This window comes from Leptodactylus fuscus, chromosome 3 (assembly GCF_031893055.1).
Source record: "Leptodactylus fuscus isolate aLepFus1 chromosome 3, aLepFus1.hap2, whole genome shotgun sequence".
NCBI classification, from domain to species: domain Eukaryota; kingdom Metazoa; phylum Chordata; class Amphibia; order Anura; family Leptodactylidae; genus Leptodactylus; species Leptodactylus fuscus.
The window spans coordinates 163102008-163129182 of record NC_134267.1 but is presented as its reverse complement, the minus strand read 5'-3'; the positions used below and the strand labels follow the sequence as shown (position 1 = coordinate 163129182).

General features: G+C 41.7%; 1 protein-coding gene across 1 annotated transcript in view; it reads right to left on the bottom strand.

Annotated features, from left to right (window-relative positions):
- The window catches only part of SLC2A2 (solute carrier family 2 member 2), a 50898-nt gene extending 36200 nt beyond the window's left edge, over window positions 1-14698 (bottom strand). The window contains exons 1-2 of the mRNA XM_075268677.1: window positions 14669-14698; window positions 2168-2263 (exon numbers count right to left, since the gene is read on the bottom strand). Of these exons, the coding sequence (XP_075124778.1) occupies window positions 2168-2263; window positions 14669-14695 (123 nt within the window). The 5' untranslated portion in view covers window positions 14696-14698. The remainder of the gene's footprint in view (window positions 1-2167; window positions 2264-14668) is intronic.
- Between the last annotated feature and the right edge of the window lie 12477 nt (window positions 14699-27175).

Genomic DNA, 27175 nt, shown 5'->3' with positions numbered 1-27175 from the left:
AGGGAGAGGAGTCGAGCTTTCCACGGACGGTGGAAAACAGGGATACAGAACAGTTACTTGTTGCTATATACATGCAAACTAGCTTTTGTTAGGGGTGCCCCCACACAAAATAGCAGGAATCCACAGCAGTTACTTCTTGCTATATACGTGCACACCAGCTTTTGTTAGGGATGTCCCCACACAAAATAGCAGGAATCCACAGCAGTTACTTCTCGCTATATACGTGACAAACAGCTTTTATTAGGGGTGTCCCCCCAAAAATAGCAGGAATCCACAGCAGTTTCTTCTTGCTATATACGTGACAAACAGCTTTTCTCAGGGGTGCCCCCACACAAAATAGCAGGAATCCACAGCAGTTACTTCTTGCTATATACGTGACAAACAGCTTTTATTAGGGGGTGTCCCTCAAAAAATAGCAGGAATCCATAGCAGTTACTTCTTGCTATAATCATGACAAACAGCTTTTATTAGGGGTGTCCCCAAAAAACATAGCAGGAATCCATAGCAGTTACGTCTTGCTATATACATGACAAACAGCTTTTATTAGGGGTGTCCCCAAAAAACATAGCAGGAATCCACAGCAGTTACTTCTTGCTATATACGTGACAAACAGCTTTTATTAGGGGTGTCCATCAAAAAATAGCAGGAATCCACAGCAGTTACCTCTTGCTATATACGTTACAAACAGCTTTTATTAGGGGTGTCTCTCAAAAAATAGCAGGAATACAGAGCAGTTACTTCTTGTTATATACATGCAAACAGCTTTTCTCAGGGGTGTCCCCCCAAAAAATAGCAGGAATCCACAGCAGTTACTTCTTGCTATATACGTGACAAACAGCTTTTCTCAGGGGTGTTTAGACCATAAAAAGGGCATTAGTATAAATCCAAAAATGCGTAAGGCTAGCGCAAGGGGACAGGGACCAGGACAGGGGCGTGGAAATGCAGATGTGGAGCAAGGTTGCGCTCAACCAACAGCATCTACTGTGCCTACTGCTGTGCAGCAGCAAGCATTGCGCTTCCCCACAAACTCCGGCTTGATGGCCACATTAAGTAGGGTCCATTCACACGGAGTAAACACATGCTCATTTTGGCAAAATACACGTGTAAAAAATTCACGTGTAAAAATAAGACTCCCATTGACTTCAATGACTTTTTCTTACATGTGTAAAAAAAACGCAAAAAACCCCCCGTCAAAATACATGTGTAGAATGCCACTGAAGTCAATAGGAGTCTTATTTTTACACGCTTATTCTTTACACGTGTATTTTGCCAAAATGAGCGCGCGTTTACTCCGTGTGAATGGACCCTTATACAGCCAGCATCCACCGTGTTTAGAGAGGACTCAGCTCCTGAGCCCTCTCCATACAAACCCATCACGCTGAAATACATATATTTATGTGATTTTGTGTGAAAGGGTTAAGCAAAAATTTAACCTTTATATAGTGTTTTTAGGCTTCCTTTCTTTAGAATCCTGTATGAAATACACCATGTGACTTCTGCTATAATCCTTTGTGTAGATTGTTACAATTGCTTTATATAGATACCATAATTGAACTGCTTAGCTACATATTTAATAAGGCTGAAATTTAAGTTTGCCTGAGATAAAAACATATCTATCCTAAGATAAAATGGAAATAATATAGGGGCAGACTAGATGGACCATGTGGTCTTTTTCAGCCGTCAATCTTCTATCTTCCCAAGAGCAAAAGGATCACGCAGCGCAGACATATTTAGTATGCCTTGACTAAATGGACAGATCAGTCTTGAGATTTACTGTATAAACTAGTAGTATGCATAACATGATCTCACTATGATAATGAATGCACTTTGACAGCAACGTTGTATACTACATCGATGTCTGAGACTATGATATCTTAACTGAAATGAAGAACTTTGACACTTATGGACTATTACTACAAGCTGTCAGTTCAATAGGGGTAAGAGGGTTGTTGCCCATAGGAACCAGATCCTATCTGTCTGTAGACTGTTCCCTGAGACACCATGCTAGCTGTTACCTGATAACCTTTGGCACCATAGCTTTTGTATAAAATGTCCTATAGTTCGGTAGAGAGTTGTGTGTATTTTGAAAAGCTATACAGAAATGCGGTAATGTCATAATGTGTAACCGTTTTTTGATTGCAGAATTAACATAGTAATACTGTTTTACCTTTTGTGGTGCATTAATAACTCCAATACCGTATCCATATTGCAAAGATCCCAAAACAGCCGTGAACACAGCAAATATTAAAGTTTTCGTCAGGTTCTAGAGAAGCAAAACAAGACAGACAGACAGACAGGTTACTTATTGTTCAGTATGTTGTTAATTTCCTGAGACATGTACAGAAGCGGTGATCTCTATTGTATGGTACTGCCCCTTCATTGTTCTACTGTTTATTTTTGTGTGGATACACTCTGAGGTTACATTCACATAGTAGAGCCCTGCACCCAGGCGTGAAAAAAAGTACAAGGGTAATCCGATTTCAAAGATCCCTCATTTTTCAAGCGGATACAGGAACAGAAACCCCAAACATACTTCAAACGCTAGTAAGAACCTAGCCTGAGAACAAATTAAAAATGACTCCTTTTCTGATATTAAACATTCCCTGCCTGTTTCTTACAGCAGAGCTTATCTATTCCAACTCTCAGGCTGGTCTTACACGACCGTAATGAAAATCCGCAAATTATATTCAATGTGGCCTCTTACACCACCGGATATTTTATCCGTGGTGTGGCCGGGCCGCAACCGTGGTCCGCAATTTATAGAACATGTCCGTAATGGCCGTGAATTGTGGCACTGCACGAACTCACCCATAGAACTCTATTGGCGAGTGCGGCAGGACACGGACATCTGCGGAGCCTATGTTGCTGATCAGCAACTAGTGTTGCTGATCAGCAACTTGCGGACCGTACATTCAATATGGTCGTGTAAGACCAGCCACAGTGTCTACAATCTGTAGTTGATAGATAAAAAAAATATGCTGAGCAGGAAGAGAGGAGCGGGGCTGTTAGCAATCTATGCTAACAGCTTGTGATACCCAAGAATAGCTAAATAAATATTAGAATAGATGTAAAAATCATATAACATACATACCATATGGCAGGGAGAGCAGAGGCAGCTTACAGAGCTTTCCTCTGCAAGTTATACTAGGTGCCCTCAGCCTATACAGACTCAATATGGACTTTCTTTAGCAATGCTCAGTTCGAATGTTGCAAAGGAGAAATTTCAGGCCAGGACCCCACGGGCGAAAACGGCGCGGGAAAAATCACGATGTTTTACAGTACAGTCATGGCCAAAAGTTTTGAGAATGACACAAATATATTTTCACATGATCTGCTGCCCTATGGTTTTTATGTGTGTTTGTCAGATGTTTTTAGCACATACAGAAATATAATTGCAATTATATTATGAGTAACAAAAGCTTATATTGACAGTTAGAATGAGTTAATGCAGCAAGTCAATATTTGCAGTGTTGACCCTTCTTCTTCAGGACCTCTGCAATTCTCCCTGGCATGCTCTCAATCAACTTCTGGACCAAATCCTGACTGATAGCAGTCCATTCTTGCACAATCAATGCTTGCATTTTGTCAGAATTTGTAGGTTTTTGTTTGTCCACCCGTCTCTTGATGATTGACCACAAGTTCTCAATGAGATTAAGATCTGGGGAGTTTCCAGGCCATGGACCCAAAATCTCTATGTTTTGTTCCCTGAGCCATTTAGTTATCACCTTTGCTTTATGGCAAGGTGCTCCATCATGCTGGAAAAGGCATTGTTGATGGCCAAACTGCTCTTGGACGGTTGGGAGAAATTGATCTTGGAGGACATTCTGGTACCATTCTTTATCCATGGCTGTGTTTTTAGGCAAGACTGTGAGAGAGCCGATTCCCTTGGCTGAGAAGCAACCCCACACATGAATGGTTTCAGGATGCTTTACAGTTGGCATGAGACAAGACTGGTGGTAGCGCTCACCTTGTCTTCTCCGAATAAGCTGTTTTCCAGATATCCCAAACAATCAAAAAGGGGATTCATCAGAGAAAATGACTTTACCCCAGTCCTCAGCAGTCCACTCCTTGTACCTTTTGCAGAATTATCAGTCTGTCCCTGATGTTTTTTCTGGAGAGAAGTGGCTTCTTCGCTGCCTTCCTTGAGACCAGGCCTTGCTCCAAGAGTCTCCGCCTCACAGTGCGTGCAGATGCACTCACACCTGCCTGCTGCCATTCCTGAGCAAGCTCTGCAGTGCTGTTAGCCCGATCCCGCAGCTGAAACACTTTTAAGAGATGGTCCTGGTGCTTGCTGGTCTTTCTTGGGCGCCCTGGAGCCTTTTTGCCAACAATGGAACCTCTCTCCTTGAAGTTCTAGATGATGTGATAGATTGTTGACTGAGGTGCAATCTTTCTAGCTGCGATACTCTTCCCTGTTAGGCCATTTTTGTGCAGTGCAATGATGACTGCATATGTTTCTTTAGATATAACCATGGCTAACAGAAGAGAAACAATGATGCCAAGCACCAGCCTCCTTTTAAAGTGTCCAGTGGTGTCATTCTTACTTAATCATGACAGATTGATCTCCAGCCCTGTCCTCATCAACACCCATACCTGTGTTAATGGAGCAATCACTGAAACGATGTTAGCTGGTCCTTTTAAGGCAGGGCTGCAATGATGTTGAAATGTGTTTTGGGGGATAAAGTTCATTTTCTAGGCAAATATTGACTTTGCAAGTAATTGCTGTTAAGCTGATCACTCTTTATAACATTCTGGAGTATATGCAAATTGCCATTAGAAAAACTGAAGCAGTAGACTTTGTAAAAATTAATATTTGTAACATTCTCAAAACTTTTGGCCATGACTGTACTTGCAAAGTGGATGGGATTCAGGCGAATCCCGTGTTCACTTTGCGGAAAAAAATCACAGCGCGAACATGCTGCGATTTCCATATCTGTTGCTGTTTTGAAAATCACAGCATGTCAATTATATCTACGGAAACGCCGGCGGCTTTCCCATAGATATAATTGTAACAGAAAGTCCGCGGAGAAAATCTCAGTGAACTTTCTGTTCAAAGCGCTGCAGGAAGAACCGCAATGCGATCACGCCTCGGTTGTTCCCGCAGTGCTTTAGCGCGGCGGTTCCAGCCTGTAGGGCCTTAGTGGTCAACAGTTTTTTTTCAATAAAAGTAATAAAAATGTCTTAATAAAATATATTAGAAAAATGTACCAAACAACCTCCTGATACAATATTATAAAATAACTAAAATTCCAGTTACACTGCAGGTAGTCTTAAAGTGCACCAGATTTATCATGCAGCTGATACTGAGTAATAAAGCAGGTACATCTTTAGGGCTAGTTCACACATGAACAAAGGGGTGGACTTTGACAGCGGATTTCGCTTCAAAATCCGCCCCTTTACAATAGTGGTCTATGTAGATTGCTGCTTTTTTTTTCCTGCTAGCAGATTTTTCTGCTAGCAGAAAAAAAGAAGCGACATGACCTTTCTTCAGGCGGAAGCCGCAGCACCCTCTGATGTCGGCTCATTCATTTGAGCCGGCTACAGAGGGGAAAGCCGCGACCGCGATGGTTGTGGCAGGCGGGTTTTGACCGGAGAGTGACGCGGCTCCCGTGTCACTCTGTGTCAAAATCCGCCCCCACCGCCCTCATGTGAACGAGCCCTTAGACTGACTAGTCTGAGTTTACATTTTAGTCTCCTAAAACTTTCAGTTTCTTATAGTTACTTGTTTTACCTAATTAAATCATCTCTAAAAAAGCCAAAAAAGAAAACACAGAGAGTAAACTCTTCTATCACACAAATAAACTATTTTCTTAGTTAGCCAAAAAGAATGGAACATACCATTTTTTTCTGTTGGATTTGCATGGAATAAAATCCTATGCCTCATGTATGAAATTAGAATTTTACAGATTTTCATGAGAGGCCTATTAGGAGCATAATACAGCTCTGTGCATGATACCTGAACTGGCAATATACCTAGTTAAAGGGAATATTCAGCCTGCCCTACATAGTAAATATTTGTAGGATCCATCAAACATGATTTGTCTATGGTAATCTCTGGACCCAATCAAAAACAAGAGCATAACATAGACGTCAAAGTGGTTTTGTGTGTCATTTTTTGGCGCTTTATTGTAAGCTCTTGGCTATGATCCTATGATTTGAATATTTTTGAAGTATTATGATTTGAATCTATGGCCATAGATTTGAATATTTACATCCTTTAGCCAATATTTCCTTTATATTCCCTCATTGAAATAAAGGTCCTCTAAATCTATGTACTAGGATAGATGAGAAGCTTCCAGACTTGTGTCAGTTATAACCAAGAGAACAATAGAAACAGAAAAAGACAACATAAAGGAATAATCATTAGAATATCTAATCTACTAGAACTACTCCTACATAGTAGATTAGTATGATGAGTAATCCATAATCCATCTTGTATATATAAATCTTAAAATCTTGGATCATGTAGAGGAAGGCAAAAACAGAAAGCAGTGCGCTCCTGGTTGGAACCGTAGATTACTAAATTAGTTCAGTGTGACCCCAAATTTCCTCAAAAACTGGGGAATACTTCACTGTTCCCGGTAAGGTAAATATTCAAATACTCCAAAACGCGTAATCTCAATAAACCTTGTACCATTTCCTATTCACAATCATTTCTTCCAAATGGATATCTGGTTATTTGGTTGGGAGGAGCGCAATCCCTGCTTTTTGCTACCTGGAGGCATAGCCTCATCCATATACTAATCTTAAAATCTTGAACATATAAATCCAAATCTCAGCATCCCCATATTCTAGAATTTCCACCCAAGGTGGTTTTACCAATAGACAACAGCAAAAAAGGCAAGCAAGGGACAAGGAATACTGCCTACTAAAATAAGTGTCGCCAGAATATAACACAATCATGACTGCACAAACCACATACGGCAAATAAAATGATATATCCAGAAATAAATCTATGAAGCTGGACTTGGGGGTACCACATGAAACAATGTCAGTACCTGTGCTGCAGTAAACCCCCAAACTTATAGATTAATAGGTGGATCTTATCAGAGTAGAATTGTACAGACAATTCCAGGGAATATGCCCTTGTGTCAAGTGCTTGCACTAACAGGGCATAACTAAATGGCTAAGGCTTCATTCGCATCTGAGCTAGAGTCGCAGAGTCCTATGTGAATCAGCAGAGGATAATCTCTTTTTCCTCCACTACTTTCAATTTAAAAAAAACGGACACCCAATGGACCTCATTATAGTCAATGGGTCCGCCAAGCTCTGTGTGTAATGACTATTTTAGCACTCCGCCTCTAGCCACTGTGAACCTAGCATAAGTTGAAGACCCCAAGCCCTGTAATCGAAGACCAGAGGACAAAAAAACAATTTATAAAGTAGCAGCACTGGATTCTAATAGGGCAGCAGGTGGACTAATACCCATGACCCTTTCGGCACAAAGGGTGTCGCCAGGACAAAATGCGTATCAGTGAGGGCTATAATAGGGTGAATGATGTAGGGCTAGGTTGAGTAATGGTCTTGTGAGAGCAGGAGTTAATTTGGTTACAGGAAGAGTGATACATAGTGCACTAGGGTCAGTGTGGATGTCTAGTGACCCTAACTCCTCTATTATCTATTTGGCATAGGGTATATTCCCTGGATCCAGCTGGACACTTCTACTCTGGTAAGATACAGCCATTAATTTATAAGTTTGGGGTCTATTGCAGAACGGGTTCTGATGTTTTTTTCACATGATGACCCTGTGCGTCTGGCTTCACACATTTATTTCTGGATTTATCATTTTATTACTTGGGGTATATGGGTTGTGCAATTATTGTTTTTTTTAGTTTGATTGTACTTATTTTAGTAATATAAAGTATATATACACGTGGACAAAAGTTTTGATACCCCTCATTAAATTAAAGAAAATCCCACAATGGTCACAGAAATAACTTGAAGGTGTCTTGAATCTGTTCAGGGTACAAAGAAATCTCAAGACTATCACAGGATTCTAGAGAGAAATGTGCTGCCCAGTGTCAGAAAGCTTGGTCTCAGTTGCAGGTCATGGGTCTTGCAACAGGATAATGACCAAAATACACATCTAAAACCACCCAAGAATGGCTAAGAGGAAAACATTGGACTATTCTGAAGTGGCCTTCTATGAGTCCTGACCTAAATCCCATTGAGCACCTTTGGAAGGAGCTGAAACGGTGTCCGACAGCTAGTGTCTGCTGCTAATAGACAAAAACCAAAAAAAGCTGACAAGAATGCTCAATGTATTAAAAGTACACAAAAACTTTATTTCGACATTAGAGATAAAATGAAAGGATGTCCACCCCAAGAACAAAGAGGATTCGCACTGAGTGTGGATACACAAGGAAAATGTGGGTATATGAACATATATACGGTCATTCAATAGTACAAAGAGCCTGAATATATGTGATAATACATCAGTACACACCAAAGTAATGGCTTGCTAATCAACACTACATAATACCCCAAAGCTATCATATGTCAATAGGAATGTGAACCAATAACAAATAATCAGTTGTGAATAATGTGAACCAATAACAATAATCAGTGTTTATTGTCCGCTGCTAATGTCCGTGTAAAATCTTGCGTGGACATTGGCATCAGACACTAGCTGTGTTAGTGACATTTTGCATTGATTTAAATGGTCATCGGATGCGTTCTTTTACTGTCCGTGGGTGTTCTTAAGTGTCTGTTCCCAAATATGTCCGACTTTTCAAACGGACAGCAAAAACCTAGCTGTCAGGTTTTGCTGTCCGCTTGAAAAGTCGGACATCTTTGTTAACACCCCCTTAAAACTGAGGTCAATAGGTGATATATGATAATAGTAATTGTACTGTATACAGTGACATATGTGGGAGCCTCCTGCTGGAGGTATACATCCAACTGATGGCATGACCGTAATGTGCACAGGGCACTGATAGGGCAGTAGTTAGACCTCTGTCCTTCTAGAAAACAGAAGGTCTGGTAGCACAATCATGTCTGGGTAAATTTAGAATTTTTAATTGCATTGAATATTACACTTGTCATTCATCATTTCCCCACAGCTTTCTGCCAGTTAATGCAATACCAATAATAATTTATAGAATAATGCCAAGATTAAGCATCTCCAGTACATTTTCTACCTAACCATGTGCATAAGGATACAAATGATCCAGTGCTGTGATATTTATGCACATCAGAGACCATCCGCATGTAAAGGTGAGTAATGTATTAAACACATTGCTTTACTTATATTGTCCTGATCCTGAGTTCCAGCCTGTATTGTAATCCAGAGCTGCATTGATACAACTGCATGTTGTAGAGCCCTTATCTCTCAGCAATCTTTATTGCTTAAAAGTTGGCGCCAAGCTTGCTATGGTAGGTTGTATTCTGGAAAGGTTGTCTTTATGCCAGGCAATGTACAACAAAGGAGAAAACCAGTTGTGCCACTGCATTACTGGAGCTCAGCTATTCTAACTTGTCAACTGTTTGGTGCGGATCTCATCTGTGTTGGGTTAGGAGCCACTATGCAGATTCTGTCTAAAATGCAGAAGGAAATGGTGCAGAATGCTTGTTTGTACCTGCTTGTAAACACCTTGTGTCTGTGTGCACAATGTCCACTTTACTAGTGAATTCAGTATGTGGCTCCCAGCACAGGTATGTGCACACAGAGAACCTTTGACCCATTACCTGATAAGATCACCACTGCCATCATAGAAGAATAAAGGTAAGAAAGCGTATTATTAGGAGATCACTTTTAACTCAGGAATGTAAGTATCTAGTTACTAGTCATGTTAGCTATAAACAAGTATACAGTATTTAGCCTCATTCACTGCATGGATTCGTAATATATCATAAGCCTCTGGGCCATATACTTGTGCTTCCAATTTTATGTAGAGACACACATCTACTATATGCTGCATTGCTTGCCGTCATACAGAAGCAGCATGTGGGGGCATACAAAAGAATTATTATTATTATTATTATTATTAATAATAGTAGTAGGGATAATTTTACAATACATGCCTATGGATTTATTAAAAAAAAGTAAATTCTTCAATGGATCTAAGTTGCTGATTAACCATTTTTCCTCCAAACTTCTCTCCTAGATCATCCTTCATTGTTGTTTGGGAAAGATAAGTGACAATTCCTTATGACAATGGCTCAGAGAGCATTTGTCACTATTTCACCAACCTTTTTCCAATCTACAAAATTTTAGAAAAAAAAGACATAGACCACAGATCCCAGCATTAAACACATGAGTCTATGATTCTCTGAAAAATATACAAAAATGAGCACTAAGTTGCTAGAATACATCTTTACCAAGGAGTATACTGTATGTCCACTGGCGAGTATATGGAGTAATCTCTGTATAGTGTGTCCTTACTCTATCGGGTGTGGCACTGTATGGTGTATGGCCCCACTGCAACCCAGCGCCCACAAGGGGAGCAACGCAGCAGCCCGACAGCATCCCTGCTGCCAGACTAAGGCCCCGCTCCACAGACACAGCACTACAGCAATATCAGCCACTACTTGTTTCATTTTGACCCTTCCTATGCTCAGTATGATAATTTGGCCTATATTTACTAATACTGTGTTTAGTTAGCATACAATTAGACCTCACGAGAGGTACCAAATTCTTCACAGTGAATTGTGACAGATGTGATGCATTTTGCTAGACGTTAGATGTATTCCTCATTTTAGGCCAACTCTTAGTTGACTGACTTAATATGCATCAGAAAACTGATGCACTCCGCTAATAAATCTAATGCCTCTAAGGACTCAATAAAACCACATCTGCACATACCTCCCAACCGTCCCGATTTCCGCGGGACAGTCCCGATTTGGGTGACATGTCCCGCGGTCCCGGTTGGAGGGAGATATGTCCCGATTTCAACTCAGATCTGCGTCCAGAGGACGCAGATCTGAGTTGAACACATATGCGGCTGAAGCAAGGAGCTGACACAGGTCAGCTCCTCGCTTCGCCGCTGCCCGCCTCTCTCCCTGACACACGCGGCTGAAGCTGCTCGCGTGCTCGCTTCGCCGCTGCGTCTCTCTCTCGCGCTGACACATGCGGCTGAAACGAGGAGCTGACCTGTGTCAGCTCCTCGCTTAGCTGCTGCCGCCGGCTCCTGGCTTGTAGACGCGATGTACAAGCCAGGAGCCGGCGGCAGCAGCGAAGCGAGGAGCTGACACAGGTCAGCTCCTCGCTTCAGCCACATGTGTCAGCGAGAGAGAGACGCAGCGGCGAAGCGAGCACGCGAGCAGCTTCAGCCGCGTGTGTCAGGGAGAGAGGCGGGCAGCGGCGAAGCGAGGAGCTGACCTGTGTCAGCTCCTTCCTTCAGCCGCATGTGTCAGCGAGAGAGGCGGGCAGAGAGCGGCGAGGGAGCGGAGGAGAAGGTAAGTTTAATGTGGAGGTGGAACGTGAATCTGGGGGCAGATGAAGGAGAGGACGGCATGACACTGGGGGCAGAGATGGAGAGGACATGAATCTGAGGGCAGAGATGGGGGACATGAATCTGGGGGCAGAGATGGAGAGGACATGAATCTGGGGGCAGAGATGGAGGGACAGGAATCTGGGGGCAGAGATGTGGGACATGAATCTGGGGGCAGAGATGTGGGACATGAATCTGGGGGCAGAGATGGAGGAGACATGAATCTGGGGGCAGAGATGGAGGGACATGAATCTGGGGGCAGATATGGAGGGACATGAATCTGGGGGCAGAGATGGAGGGGACATGAAACTGGGGCAGAGATGGAGGGGACATGAATCTGGGGGCAGAGATGTGGGGACATGAATCTGGGGGCAGAGATGGAGAGGACATGAATCTGGGGGCAGAGATGGAGAGGACATGAATCTGGGGGCAGAGATGGAGGAGACATGAATCTGGGGGCAGAGAAGGAGGGACATGAATCTGGGGGCAGAGATGGAGGGACATGAATCTGGGGGCAGAGATGGAGGGGACATGAATCTGGGGGCAGAGATGGGGGGACATGAATCTGGGGGCAGAGATGGAGAGGACATGAATCTGGGGGCAGAGATGGAGGGGACATGAATCTGGGGGCAGAGATGTGGGGACATGAAACTGGGGGCAGAGATGGGGGACATGAATCTGGGGGCAGAGATGGAGGGGACATGAATCTGGGGGCAGAGTTGTGGGGACATGAAACTGGGGGCAGAGATGGGGGACATGAATCTGGGGGCAGAGATGGAGAGGACATGAATCTGAGGGCAGAGATGGGGGACATGAATCTGGGGGCAGAGATGGGAGACATGAATCTGGGGGCAGAGATGGAGAGGACATGAATCTGGGGGCAGAGATGGAGGGACATGAATCTGGGGGAAGAGATGGAGAGGACATGAATCTGGGGGCAGAGATGGAGAGGACATGAATCTGGGGGCAGAGATGGAGGGTCATGAATCTGGGGGCAGAGATGGAGGGACATGAATCTGGGGGCAGAGATGTGGGACATGAATCTGGGGGCAGAGATGGAGAGGACATGAATCTGGGGGCAGAGATGGAGGGACATGAATCTGGGGGCAGAGCTGGAAGAGGGACATGAAACTGGGGGCAGATGAAGGGTGTATATGAAACTGGGGGAGAGATAGAGGGGGGACATATAATTTACGGGTGACTGTAGGAGGATTATACTGTGTGCGGGCACATGAAAAATTAACGAGTAGGCGGGGTCAACACAAAAGTGGGCGGGGCTAAATTTGCTATGCGCGCATTTTGTCCCTCTTTCAGTTCTTCAAAAGTTGGGAGGTATGCATCTGCATGTCTAGACACTTTTGAATAGTCTTACAACTCAATAATACATTTATCTAGATTTGCACCACTGAGAGGTAGATGAAAGGTCTCTGATGACATGACTTGTAATGAGAGTGAACAAGTGCATGGATGATATACAATATACATAAGCAGGTCTATCTATCTATCTATCTATCTATCTATCTATCTATCTATCTATCTATCTATCTATCCAGATCCCATACGAAGCATGCAAGAGTGGTTAGAATCATACAAGAATTAATATGCTTGTTCTATCAGCACCAACATGTCATTTAAATAAAACTCTTCATTGTCACCTAAAGCTGGATGTGAAAGTCCTTAAAATCATATGTGACATTTCACCTCTCTAGACATGTAGAAATCCCCATACTCTCCAAAATCACTGGGAGCAGGAGCTACAAACCATACAGTACTTCACTCTTTTAAACAAATATAATAGCATATTACTAACAATTCACAGGTCCTTGGAACTTCTTATGAATGACCCTAATAAATAATAGTATATTCCAAGTCTCCCAGAGAGTGCAGTTGTATGTGTGAGAGGCTGTGGGTCATAATCCTGTTAACTAGATGTGTCATTAGAAAAATGCTTATCTCTGGAAAATGTGCACTTGCAGCAGAGGCCCTGGCAGCTGTTCAGAGCAGAGGTTAGTGTCACATAGGTGCCTGTATCCTATATGTCTGACTGATCCTCCACTGAAGTACTAATATCATGTGGCAGCTAATAAAGCAGGATGATTTCATATTTCTCACGGTCATATTCAATGGGTCACTATATCTGAACCTTAAACTTTAAATCCCACACCTCACAAGATATTGTATTTCCATTGCAAATACACATTACACATACAGTGCAGCATGTGCAAATATTCTGCTGCAAGTCAGTGTGAAAATGCAAACATGTAACACTCTCAGCATAAATGGAAATCCTGAGAGTTACACTGGGTTCACACTAGTCAGTTTCTCCATCATTCAGGTCTGCATGGGGATCCAAACAATGGGGAGCCGGTCTGCTAAAAAAAAAAAGTGGTTACCCAATTATAGACTATAATGGAGTCCATCGGGTGTTCGTCAGGTTTCCGCTAGTTTTATACTCAAAAGTTCTCCATTCAGGAATTTTCTCTCTGAAGATTTTAGATGGAATCTGAGAAGGGGTCTCCATTGGAGACTCTAAGGCAGATATAAACCAAAGACTTAGATGTAAGTTTCAGGACACAGTTAATGTAATGAGAGGGGAGGGACACAGTCTATACAGGAGGTCTATGGGGGTTGGGATGCCCCTCTGCCTACACATGACTTTCTTTGTCTTGCTGATCATCCTGTGCATCTGAGTAAATGCACAGTATGGCAGAGTCAGACAAGGGGTCATATTTTGGATGGCAGAGGGATTCTTTAGATGATGGTGGTGCTGATAATAAGTATGCAGATACTTTTACCATTGTAGAGTACAAATATTTATGACACAAATTAGAAATTAGTATTTAACATCATACATAATAAGGATAACAAAGATGCAGATTATACTGTTCTAGTAATATACGTCAAAGCAATGCCTTAAGCATTTGCATTGTAAAAAAAGATGTGATGGTGGTAGCTGGTGGGTCTGTATTCCTTATAATTATTACATTTATTTTAGAGTACCTTTAATTCCATGGTGTTGTACAATTCTTTACATAGCATAGGGCATGGAATATAACCATATTAACTATTAAATATGCACTAAGTTCAAGAAGTTAAAATATGTTAAATATAGATGTTATTCCTATTATTTCTGTAAATCCACACTAATAATATATATTCACACTATAGTTATACGTATCCAAACAAACATAAACTTCTAACACTCTCTTTAACAACCACATATAAAAGTACAATACCTTCTGCTCTTGCATTTTCCTGTCCATTGTAGTCTTGTCCAGTGAGCTCCAGGAGACTGAGACTGGTTATATACAGGTATTATTGAGGGCAGTCTTAGGGGAGGGGATCTGTTAACTAGGTAAAAAAACAACCAGTTGTGAAACAACCAGGGGCAAAGGGCTATCACTGTTCTTTCTTCTCAGGAACAGAAGATTTTACATATGAATTATCAAGAGAATGCATCATTTTATAGTGGAGAAAGTTTATGGACAACCGTTCCTATGAAAACAATAACTACAGACATGTATTATAATAGATTGGTAATGTTCTGTGCATTCAACAGGCATTGTTATAATAAATAATCTAAGGCAATTCTATTTATCCATAATGAGAGTACCCAGTAGTCATAATACTGGGATTATCGAATACAGTCTCAAGCTTTATACTGTCCTTATACCGAAGATGTGTAAAGTAAACTTTAATAATCTACCATAAGAGACATATTGTAGGGATACAGAGGTCATCAGTTTATAGACAGTAAGGGCACCTTTTCACTGCCCAATATTTGGCCAGACAAGCACTGATAGACAATAAAACACATTGATCAGGCCAATGCAAACTATATGGAGGAAGAACAATTATTACTGTGACTGTTCCTCCCCCATACAGTTTCATTGACTGTCAGCAGCACATCACTGTTATATAGGGTGATATGTTGATAAAAGTCAAGCCAACATATTGCATAAATGATGCACATGGCAGCACATTAATATGGATCAGTTATTATGAAAAAGTTCCTGGTAACTATCCCAATATTCACACCTTTTCAAAAAGGGCATTAAATAGCCTGGGCACATCATGGTGCATACATGTTACTGGCTTATTCCCCGTTCCTTAATGAAATGACATGCATGTTAATGGGAGACTCACAGGAAACAACTAGTTCAGCTGACTTGATAAAGGCCCCATATTTGTTGTTGGACTGAAACCTAGCATTTATGAAATACATCCTTTATTTTTTCATCCATTCCCATCCTGCGGGCCTGCCATTTAACCCTATCAGAGATCTTTTGTATACACAGTGCTGCTCTAGATTTTTTCTGTCGTTCAGCTGATGCATAGAAGTATGGCCAACAGAACATGTCAATTTGTGTGAGACCAGATGACAACTTTCAACATGGCTAATTCTGGCAGCACCTGTCCTCTACTCATTGTGTATGGAGAGGTTAGAATTTGCTTTGTATTCTGTCTGGGGAGAGTCCGCATGGAGACCCCCCGAACGGAATACAAACGCAATTGCAAGTGCTGCGCTGTCAAAGCGCACGGACTTCATAGACTATAATGGGGTCCGTCCACTTGCCGCGCACTGCCCGCACAAATTATGCGGACATGATTTGTGCTGGCAGTGCACGTCAAGCACACGGACCCCATTAATAGTCTATGGGGTCTGTGCGCTTTGACAACACAGCGCTTGCAATTGCATTTGTATTCTGTTCGGGTGGTCTCCATGCGGACTCTCCCCAGATGGAATACAAAAGCAGATGTGAACAAGGGGTTACAGAGGAAGCTCTGATACTGGAGGCCTCTATTTGGAGCTCTGAATCACGCCCCCCTGTCTGACACCGCCCTCTTGACATTACAGAACTTAAATAGAAAATCAGGTACCGGAACTAACCACATTTGTTGCTTGGGAACGGTGGGGGCTACAGAAAAAATTCCAACTGTGCTGAAATCAATGATGCAGCAACTATTAATAGATAATAAGAACCTTGAACTTGTGGAGGTGGTGAAAGATCCTCTTTAAGCCACCCAATGGTGAATATATTATAACTTCATGAGCACCTCTTAGAATACAGAATAGTTGTAATGTGATTAGTAACAATGTAAGATCCCGTATCTTGACTGTGTGCTACTGTCTATAACACTGAACATGATCTATCCTATTTATATTAAAAGAGCTTCATAGCCAGCTTTGATTTACAGACATTCAGATTGTTGTACTTATGTCTAGGCGCAGCTGCCTTGTTTAGCAGATTGTTTCTGTAGAAATAATGATTCATTGAACATGACAATGCAATAAATGCAGTCCAGCACTTACCTTACAACTTTATCTGATTGACTGCCAAGAACCTACAATTGAGCAGGTAAATTTGGAACAGTAAAATTAGGATTAGAAGAAAAGTAACAGAACGTGTAAACATTACCACCACCGTCATAAAGGTATAGCATAGGGTAGCAACATATCATCATTTTATCAGATGGGACTACCCCTTTTATACTAGGTTCATGATTACAATTTCTGTTCCATGTGTTGGCAGTGTAGACGATAGTTAAAGGTCTGTGTATGTGGCGGTGGAATGGGAAAGAATAGGATAATTATTACTTTATCATAGATCAAGGATACATGGCGATTTTATTAGGTCTCTCTTTTATCAACCACTCATTACTTTATTTTTATTTTTTTTTTAGATATGAGTGGATTAAATAGATGTTGAGCCCCAAATGGAGTTTGGCCATCAATATGTGGTTTGAGGGAGTCTCACACTCGGCCCCCATTCAGATCAGCAATTGCGGAAGCCACGAGGTAAAGAGCCATGGACTGACTGCTCTAACAAAGTACCTAGTGACTTTATTCCCTGCAGGATTTTTGGACAGGTGCTGCCATAACCTCTTGGTTGCCTTTGTCACTGCCAGCTTCTCTTTACTCCAGATTTCATTTCACAGAGCAATATATGTATGTTTACGGATGATGTATGTAAAGATGGCTACAATTAGATGTATAGCTTCAGGCTATTTTTTTCTTTGAAGCTGCTAAACCTGTTTTGTCATAGAAGGTAGAGAAGAATGTCTAATGACCAATTGGAAAGAAGAAAAACAACCAAATATGTGACATCTTACAGAGTTTTCAGAGGCTGATAAGCTTTTTATGTGAGAGGTTAACAAATCTTACAACTTAAAGGGGTTATAAAATGGTTTTAAAATTGTTGGCCTATCTTTAATTCTAAAGGACAATTCTGCAATACCTGAAATAGTTGCAATGAAGTTGAGCAACAGATGAGCAATGCGAATCAGCTGATCGGTGAAGGTGCTGACAGTTGGACTAACTTTATTGCCAAAGGGGCAAAACCCACAGTAAAAAAAAACAACCACTACATGTAGTCTAAGCCTTCAAAGTTTTGTCAATCTTTAATTAATTTAATAATTAAAATCTGTGAAATATCTAACTTTTTTTTTCTAATCTGTTTTTATGTTTAGATTGTAGATTTTTTTATTCCGCTTTCTATACATGATCATGGGGCTGCCATATTGACAAGAGCTTTGACAAGTCTATTCACCTACAAAAGGGTGAAAATATGTAATTATGGATAGCTAAAGAAGGACAATTCTATGTTATACATTGTATTTTGTAAATGGGACAGAAGACCTTAGGAAGGTGTGTAACTCTCTAGATATAGAATTCGCTCTTCATTAAGTTCAGCAACTGAATGGCCTCTGATTGTACAAAAAATAGTTTAGTATTTCGTCATTTACTCTCCAGTGTAATTATTAACGTAATGTGGTGTGAAACATCATATATTGTACTCATTGCTGATGCCTGGCATGGGAAACTTGAGAAAGATTCAGTATCAAGGACTGTGATCAGGATTGATAATGGCTATGGGCGTTAGAAACATAGAATCTATTATGGATCATAGAGGCTGAGAGGCTGCATCAAAATGGTGGCTTTCCTATCTGCTACATGACTCTATTCTCCATACATTGACTAAATGTGGTTATGCTGCAGTTTGCATTACTAGTTTACTATAAACAAGGAAGAGTGGGGCGTCAGATTCCAACTTTAAAAGTGAGCCCTTTTATTTGTAAATGGTAGCTGGTCCATTTTAATAGTAAGCTAAGTGGTGTAATGTTCTGGCCCCCCTACTCCTGAAGTGCACCAAGGGATGTGAAGTCACATGTAATGTTTCCCCACCCAAGACCCACCATTCTTAGAGTACATGCTGTGAGCTTCCTGCATTTTCACGTTGCATTCTCTACCCTGCCCCCAGCTACCATGTAGTCATCTAAGGGAGGGAAATAGCGGAAAGCTTTTTTCTTTACTTTCTCTGATTGGATTCACTGCTGTTTCTGGCAATGTTATATCAATACATAGGATACAGCCATGTAAATTGAATAAAAGTTCTATATGTAAAATAAAGCTGCCCATATATACTGTAAATTTAACCAACCTATATGAATATACCAAATAAACCATACACAAAACAAAAAAAAAAGAAGAAAAATATAAATATTTTATTAACAAACTTTAAGCACTAAAAGCTAATGATTAAATCACATTCATGATAGAGGTCCCATCCAAAACATGGCACAAAATTAAAGAATATATAGATATGATCACAGCATGACAGAATATTATACAATATACATGTAATTACTCACAGAATTTAATGATATATATCAGATATTTACATATATTTTAACTATAGTGCCATACATATAAATGGATAACAGTAAATAGCCTCACAAAGAAATAGCTCAATTGACAAAAGGTCTCCAATATACACTGCTCAAAAAAATAAAGGGAACACTCAAATAACACATCCTAGATCTGAATGAATGAAATATTCTCATTGAGTACTTTGTTCTGTACAAAGTTGTATGTGATGACAACAAAATCACACAAAAATCATCAATGGATATCAAATTTATTAACCAACTAGCCTCTGCCCACGACTTCTTCTACGGGTTGTTGGAGTGGATGATCCGCCTATATTCAGCAAATTGCTGCCGTCGATGGTTTGCCTGCTTCGGCGTTTTGGCAGCTCTTAAGCTGTCCTGCTGCTGAACTTGTTCCTCGCAGCATGCCAGTGATTGTTCGGGCATCTCAGCAGCTCGCTGTGAAGCCATATAATGAGCGTGTTGTTGGTGTTGATGAGCCACCTGCTCCAGTGTTTCGACAGCTGTTAAGCTGGACTGTCGCTGAACGCGTTCCTTGCGCTGTACCCGGGATTGTTCCGGCATCTCAGCAGCTCACTGAAAAGCCATATAAAGAACGTGTTGTTGGCGCTGATGATCCGCCTGCTCCAGTGTTTCAGCAGCTCTCAAGTTGGCCTAGCACTGAAGTTGTTCTTTGCACTGTGCCTGTAATTGTTCCGGCATCTCAGCAGCTCACTGGGACGCCATATAATGAGCGTGTTGTTGCCATCGATGATCTCCCTCAGCTCCACTTGAGGAGAAGTCTGTGACTTCTGGCTACCTTCATAGCTCTCCTTGTTTGCGACAAATTAGATTCTCTTTTTCCTGACATGTTGAAAATTGACAAACTGCCAATTTGGATTAAAGGTGTTTGTCCATGTCAGTGTGTCAGCAGTGCCTGGAGCAGATCAGATAATATGCAAATGCAAGTACGCTGAGGGTTAGCGTGTGTTTACACATGAGATAACAGTCCTGGGACCTGAGATAAGGCTGCTGCAGGAGCAGTGTAGTATGTGAACATAAATTCATAAAAGTCATGAAGCCATGTAATTTACCGGTATAAAAAGTATCCTATATTTTAATCGAGGTTACAAACTATCTATGTGCCGAATTTCATTCAAATCCATTCAGCCGTTTTTGTGTGATTGAGGAACAAACATCCAAACATCTTAACTTTCACGTTTATAATATTAGTAGGATAGGATGGAGGCCTGGATTTGAAGTTACCCCCAAAATTAAAGTGGAAAAACACACTACAGGCTGATCCAAGTTTGATGCAATGCGAGCCAGTCCATAGCTTCAATGCTTTCATCTTGCAGGAACTGCTGACACACTCCAGCCACATGAGGTCTGGCATTGTCCTGTATTAGGAGGAACCCAGGGCCAACCGCACCAGCATATGGTCTCACAAGGGGTCTGATGATCACATCTCGGTACCTATTGGGAGTCAGGCTACCTTTGGTGAGCACATGGAGGGCTGTGCGGTCCTCCAATTAAATGCCACCCCACACCATTACTGATCCACTGCCAAACCGGTCATGCTGAAGGATGTTGCAGGCAGCAGATCACTCTCCACGGTGTCTCCAGACTCTGGTCACGTGCTAAGTGTGAATCTGCTTGCATCTGTGAAGAGCACAGGGCGCCAGTGGCGAAGTTGCCAATCCTGGTGTTCTGTGGCAAATGCCAAGCATCCTGTATGGTTTTGGGCTGTGAGCAAAACCCCTATCTGTGGACGTTGGGCCCTCATACCATCCTCATGGAGTTGGTTTCTAACCGTTTGTGCAGACACACGCACATTTGCGACCTGCCGGAGGTCATTTTGCAGGGCTTTGGCAGTGCTCCTCCTGTTACTCCTTGCACAAAGTGGTAGCGGTCTTGTTGCTGGGTTGTTGCCCCCTCCACATCTCCTGGTGTACTGACCTGTCTCCTGGTAGCGCCTCCAGCGTGTCACGTTGCATCACAGACTGTCCAGAAGTTGGCAGATGCTTTAGTCCAGGTCTGGGAGGAGATCCCTCAGGAGACCATCCGCAATCTCATCAGGAGCATGTCCAGGGGCTGTAGGGAGGTCATACAGGCACGTGTAGGCCACACACACACTACTGAGCCTCATTTGGACACGTTTTAAGGACATTACAACAAAATTGGATCAGCCTGTAGTGTTTTTCCACTTTAATTTTGGGGGTGACTCTAAAACTCCGGAGCAGAGTGCGTAGCTGGATGCCAGTGCAGTGCACTGGATTTCAGTCACAGCTACCCGGTTTTTGGATCGGAACCTGAGGTGGCCTTTGCTTCAGGTTCCAATCCAAAAAACCCAGTGTGAACTTACCCTTATTCTCAGCAGCAATGACTGTAACAGGCCTTGTTTTTTATACTTCCTATTTTAGATGAATATATCTCTTTATGGAACAATATCTTGAGTCTTGAGAAATATGGGAAACAGTTTCATCTGCATATAAAGAAGAGTATATGGAGCCAGGACTAGGGAAGTGTTGTGTAAGCTGATCATACAAATGATTCATGAAACAATACAAGATATTATCTACAATGTAAGATCGGATGTTCGTCAATGTGCATTGCTCCAGACTTTGCCACTTTCTTTAACAACAAACAAACCCTTAGATTGTTAAATTAGAAGAATTATAGTTTGTCATAATTTGTCATGTTTTAAATATATCTCTATTATTTTACTTCTTCTTATAGTGTCTAGAGCTAGTCAGAAAAGTCAACACAATGTTCTAGTATCAGTGGTTTTCCTTCCAATAGACTAGTAAAAACAAAACTCACTTAGTGTTTTTTCCTTTATACCCTCTTTATAATATCTCTCACCTAATCATGCAAACTACAATATTATGTCTCTACATAGTCTTTGAGTTGTATGGAAACATAAGTTCTGTACCTCCATATGCCAAATGTAAAAATAACTATATAAATTTGGTATCCCTGGCAATCATACTGACCCTTAGAATACAGGTCATTTTGGCTGCACTGTGAATGCTGTAAAAAAAGAAAGTCGCACATATGCAGTTTATCCACCCAATTCTGAACTTTTTTTTTTACAGTTTCCCAATACATTTTTAGTTTATTAAATAGTACCATTACAAAGTGCACCTTGTCCCGCAAACATTAAGTCCTCATATGGCTCTGTTAACGGAAAAATAATAAAATTATGGGGTTTGGAAGGCAGGCAGACAAAACCAAAAATCAAATAATGTCTGCATAGTGGAGAGGTTAATATTCTCCCAATGTTCCACACAGTTTAATTCCCCCTCATCGCTGCACCACGCAGTATAATGACCCCATCACTATCCCCATACAACATCATTGCCTCCATATAAAATAACGGTCCCATCGCAACCTCCATAGAGTATAATGGCACCCATAGAGTTTAATGGTACCATTAGTGTGCCCATACAGTATAATGGCCCTTATTCCTGCCATTATACAATATAATGGCCCTCATCACTTCCCCAATACAGTAATATGGCCCCATACAGTTTCCCCCACTTGTGGCTCCCATCACTGCCCCATACAGTTTCCGCCATACAGTTTTGGGGCACCCTGTAGGGCTGATGGGGAAGCAGAGACGGCGGAGAGCAGGTACAGGGATCAGTAAGTAAATAGGACCCATTACCTGCTGGGGTTACTTCAGCAGGTAATGGTCTATTAAAAAAATAAAAATAAAAAAGCAGCAGGGGCCAAGTGGGCTCCCTAAAGTCTCGGGCGCTGTGGTACTTAAGCCACTGACAATTCTTCACTATCTACTACAGTAGGCAGGCTGCCTGCATGCACAACCTGCCACTCCAATTCTAGTGGTCATTGGGGGTCCCAGAAGTCCAACCCCCACTGTTCAGACTGTTGTTTCCTATCCTGTGTGTAGGGGATAACTTGTAATTACCAGAATACCCCTTTAATAAGCATATCATATAAACCATATCTTTTCAGGGAACAACTTGAATAGATCATCTAGAGATAAGAGGTAGTATTCTTGGTGACATGTTTGAGATGTAGTTGTGATGTTTTTTTCACTTTTTTCTTTTCCACCATTTATACCCAAGTGGTTTTTTAAATCTCAATATGTAAAGTACTTGAGAACTTCATGAAGTAGACTATTGAGTAACGTGTATGCCTGTTTATGTGTGTCTTCTTCCCCCATGTATATTTTTGGATCTATGTATCTAGGTTCTATGAATTTTATATCAACATATTAAATATAACAATAGTAAAAAATCTATAGAAATGGTGAGTCGTCACAGTCACTATATAATGGTCAGCCATCACAGTACAGACATACCTATGGAATACAATACTAAGATCTCAACCCAATCACTGCCATCTTTTCTGATTGAAGTCACTTGTTTCTTTCTTTCCTCTATCTTGTCCAGACTATCTTGGAGATACCTCCATTCATTCATGCTTTACAGTGAAGATAGAATTCACTGACACTTTCATTGCATCATCGTCATCATCAGTACTGTAGTCTAAAACTTAAAAGACAAGTTAAAAGAGACATTCGGTCTGGTTTTGTGTCATAGCAAATAAGAATATTTCCACACAATGGTCTCCAGCTGCTCAATAACTGAACTACACCCTATTTGCTCAAAAAGATTTCCTGGAAAAAAGGAACGGAAGAGGCCACCACAACGTCTTTGTTGAGATTGTTATTATTTACCAATTCAGCCAGTATTTGGACGTTCCCTTTGTAGTGGACATATAGCAAATTTACATAAACTACGAGTCATTATAAACTGGATGCAATAAGTACCTAGAAGCTGCTCTATAGAGATATGTATCCAATGGAAGCCATCTATTATTAGAGATGATTGTGTTCTGTCAAATTAGCATATGTGATTAATACTTAATAAATAATTGAAAATTCTTAGGTGAAATGTCAAATAAGACTGATCATAAATTGCATCAGTAGGACATCAGGAGATATTCAGTATTGCATATCTATAGCAGTGGCGTAACTAGGGATGGTGGGGCCCCGTGGCGAACTTTTGACATAGCCCCCCCAAAACCGACGCCGAAGACCTCGACCGACCCCCTCCTCCGCACTCTATTATGTCCCTTAGTAAGCCCTGCACACAGTATTATGTCCATTAGTGGCCCCAGCACACAGTATTATGTTCCTTAGTGGCCCCTGCACACAGTATTATGTCCCTTAGTGGCCCCTGCACACAGTATTATCCCCAATAGTGTCCCCTGCACACAGTATTATCCCCCATAGTGTCCCCTGCACACACAGTATTATCCCCCATAGTGTCCCTTGCACACACAGTATTATCCCCAATAGTGTCCCCTGCACACACAGTATTATCCCCCATAGTGTCCCCTGCACAAACAGTATTATCCCCAATAGTGTCCCCTGCACACAGTATTATCCCCAATAGTGTCCCCTGCACACAGTATTATCCCAAATAGTGTCCCCTGCACACAGTATTATCCCCAATAGTGTCCCCTGCACACAGTATTATCCCCAATAGTGTCCCCTGCACACACAGTATTATCCCCAATAGTGTCCCCTGCACACACAGTATTATCCCCAATAGTGTCCCCTGCACAAACAGTATCAGCCCCAATAGTGTCCCCTGCACACACAGTATTATCCCCAATAGTGTCCCCTGCACACACAGTATTATCCCCAGTAGTGTCCCCTGCACACACAGTATTAACCCCAATAGTGTCCCCTGCACACACAGTATTAACCCCAATAGTGTCCCCTGCACACAGTATTATGTCCCATTGTGGACACCCATAAACAATTATTATACTCTGGGGTCTTTTCAGACCCCAGAGTATAATAATCGGAGACCCGGGGGAATAAAAACATTAAAAAAACAGAAAAAGTTACTTACTTGTTCCCCGGCTCCTAGGCTGTCGGCCGCCGCTCTTGTCCTGCTTTAATGACGTCGGACGTCACATGACCCGGGAAGCAGGCCTGGGTCATGTGACGTCAGACATGAATGACGAAGGCCTGACAGGATCGTGGAGAAGTAAGTAACAGTATTTCTTATGTTCCCTTACCTCTCCCGTTCCGCCGATCATTATACTCTGGGGTCTGCAAAGACCCCCGAGTATAATGATAGTGTTTGTGGAGCCTGCAGTGTCACTTGCCGATCCCGGCCCAGCCAGGATCGACATTAAATAGGGCCCATAACAGAGTATTAAAAAAAAACAAAAAACGCAGCGGTAGCGGCTGTCACCGGGCCCCCTAATGGCCCGGGCCCTGTGGCAACCGCCTTCGCTTCCTCTACAATGTTTACACCCCTGATCTATAGTAGTGATGCCCAGGAAATCTAATTACATGACAACTATTTGTATGACTTATGGATCACATGCTGATGAATTCATAATTTTAACCCTTTTCATGAACTTTAATGGGCATTTTCTATCCATATGAAAGAGGATGCTGGGTTTTATTTTAGATATAAGTGAAACCTTGCTACATCTGTCACATTTGTATTTTATATGCTATTGTGAATTACTAATAAACACAAGCTACAGTATGTATTACAGACAAAAGATACAATATTCAATGTGGAAGCAGCCTAAGACCTCACTTCCATACTTTGCATTAGTATTTTTAAGCCAATGGAATCAGGGGCTTAACTAGCAAAGACTGGGCCCCATAGAAATTTTTGGACTTGCACCCCTTCCCCCCTCCCTACAGCATAGTGGAACCTTTCTAAGAAACTATCATTATAATCTGGGTACTTTTCAGACCCTAGAGCATAATGAGTCAGCCGCGGTGTCCACGGCTTGAGCCACGCTCCTGTTTAGGACCATTCATTTGGGCCTAATCATGAGCGGGATGCCAATGCTGCATCGGCATCCTGTCGTGGCTAGCTGCGTGGAATGTTCACAAGGCAGAAAAGGTTTCCGTAACCTATTCCACCATGTGAACATACCCTAACAAGTCTTCACCATGGGCTGATATTCATCCACTGGAATTAAACTAAGAATGACAGCAAGTTCATAACCATCACTGTCTACAGATACAAACATCGGTGCCTTGCACTACAAAAATGCTCACAGAAAAAGGACGCTGTGTTTTATATTACATTTCAGAAAAGCCTGGGGTCCATGGCACCCTTAATCCGCCTCTGAGATAACTAACTCAATGAGATTTGGAGTAATCTTGATAGATATATTGGCACATTTCTTTTGCTTATGCCACTTAGTTGTCTTTAGACCAATATTTTCTGACAAAATTGTGGGATGATTTGGCACATTTTAGGTAATGCTACTTATCTCAGTGTTTTGGTACAAACTAAGTCAGAATTTGCTGCATTTAGCTTGGTAAATCTCAGGCGGCTGATTGTGTTTTTTGATGTATTGTATGGTTTTGACTGTGTTGAATGGGTATTCAGTTATTAAGATTTTGAATTTAGGCCAAATTTTAGACATTAGGCAGCTATTTTGTGTATTAGTCCAAAAGCACAAGTCATTGTGAACAAAGGAAAAAGCCTGAGGTCACAATAATGGGATAATGAACAAACTGCAGTCATTTTATAGTACAGGAACAATGAACACAGTGATGTCTCAGTACAGGGTTAATAAGCACAGTGAAGTCACAATACAGAGATATGAAACACAATGATGTTATAGTCAGGGCCACTTTAACCATAGGGCAAATGGTGCACTTGTACCGGGCCCCATGGTTCATCTCCGTTCGGAGATTCCATTCCCCATTTGCTTAAAAAAATGTGGAGAGAAAAGTGGTGCAAGCAGCACTTTTCTCTCTGCATTTTTCACCCTTTTCAGGTGGAAACCTGGTGGACCCCATTATAGTCTATGGAGTCCGTGGGTTACTGCTTTTTTTTAAGAAGATTAGGTTTCCGTTCGGGGTGGGGGCCCTAAGCGGACCCCTCGAAAGGAAACCCGAATGCGGGTGTGAACCTAGGGTAAGAAGGAATTATACTATGTGGGAGCCATTATAATTTGGGTGGGTCAGGTATGTTTAAGTGGTGGTAATGGGGGGCCCAATTATGAAACTTTTGCACTGGGCCCACCAATGGGTTAAAACAGCCCTGAGATAATATGCATAGTGATGT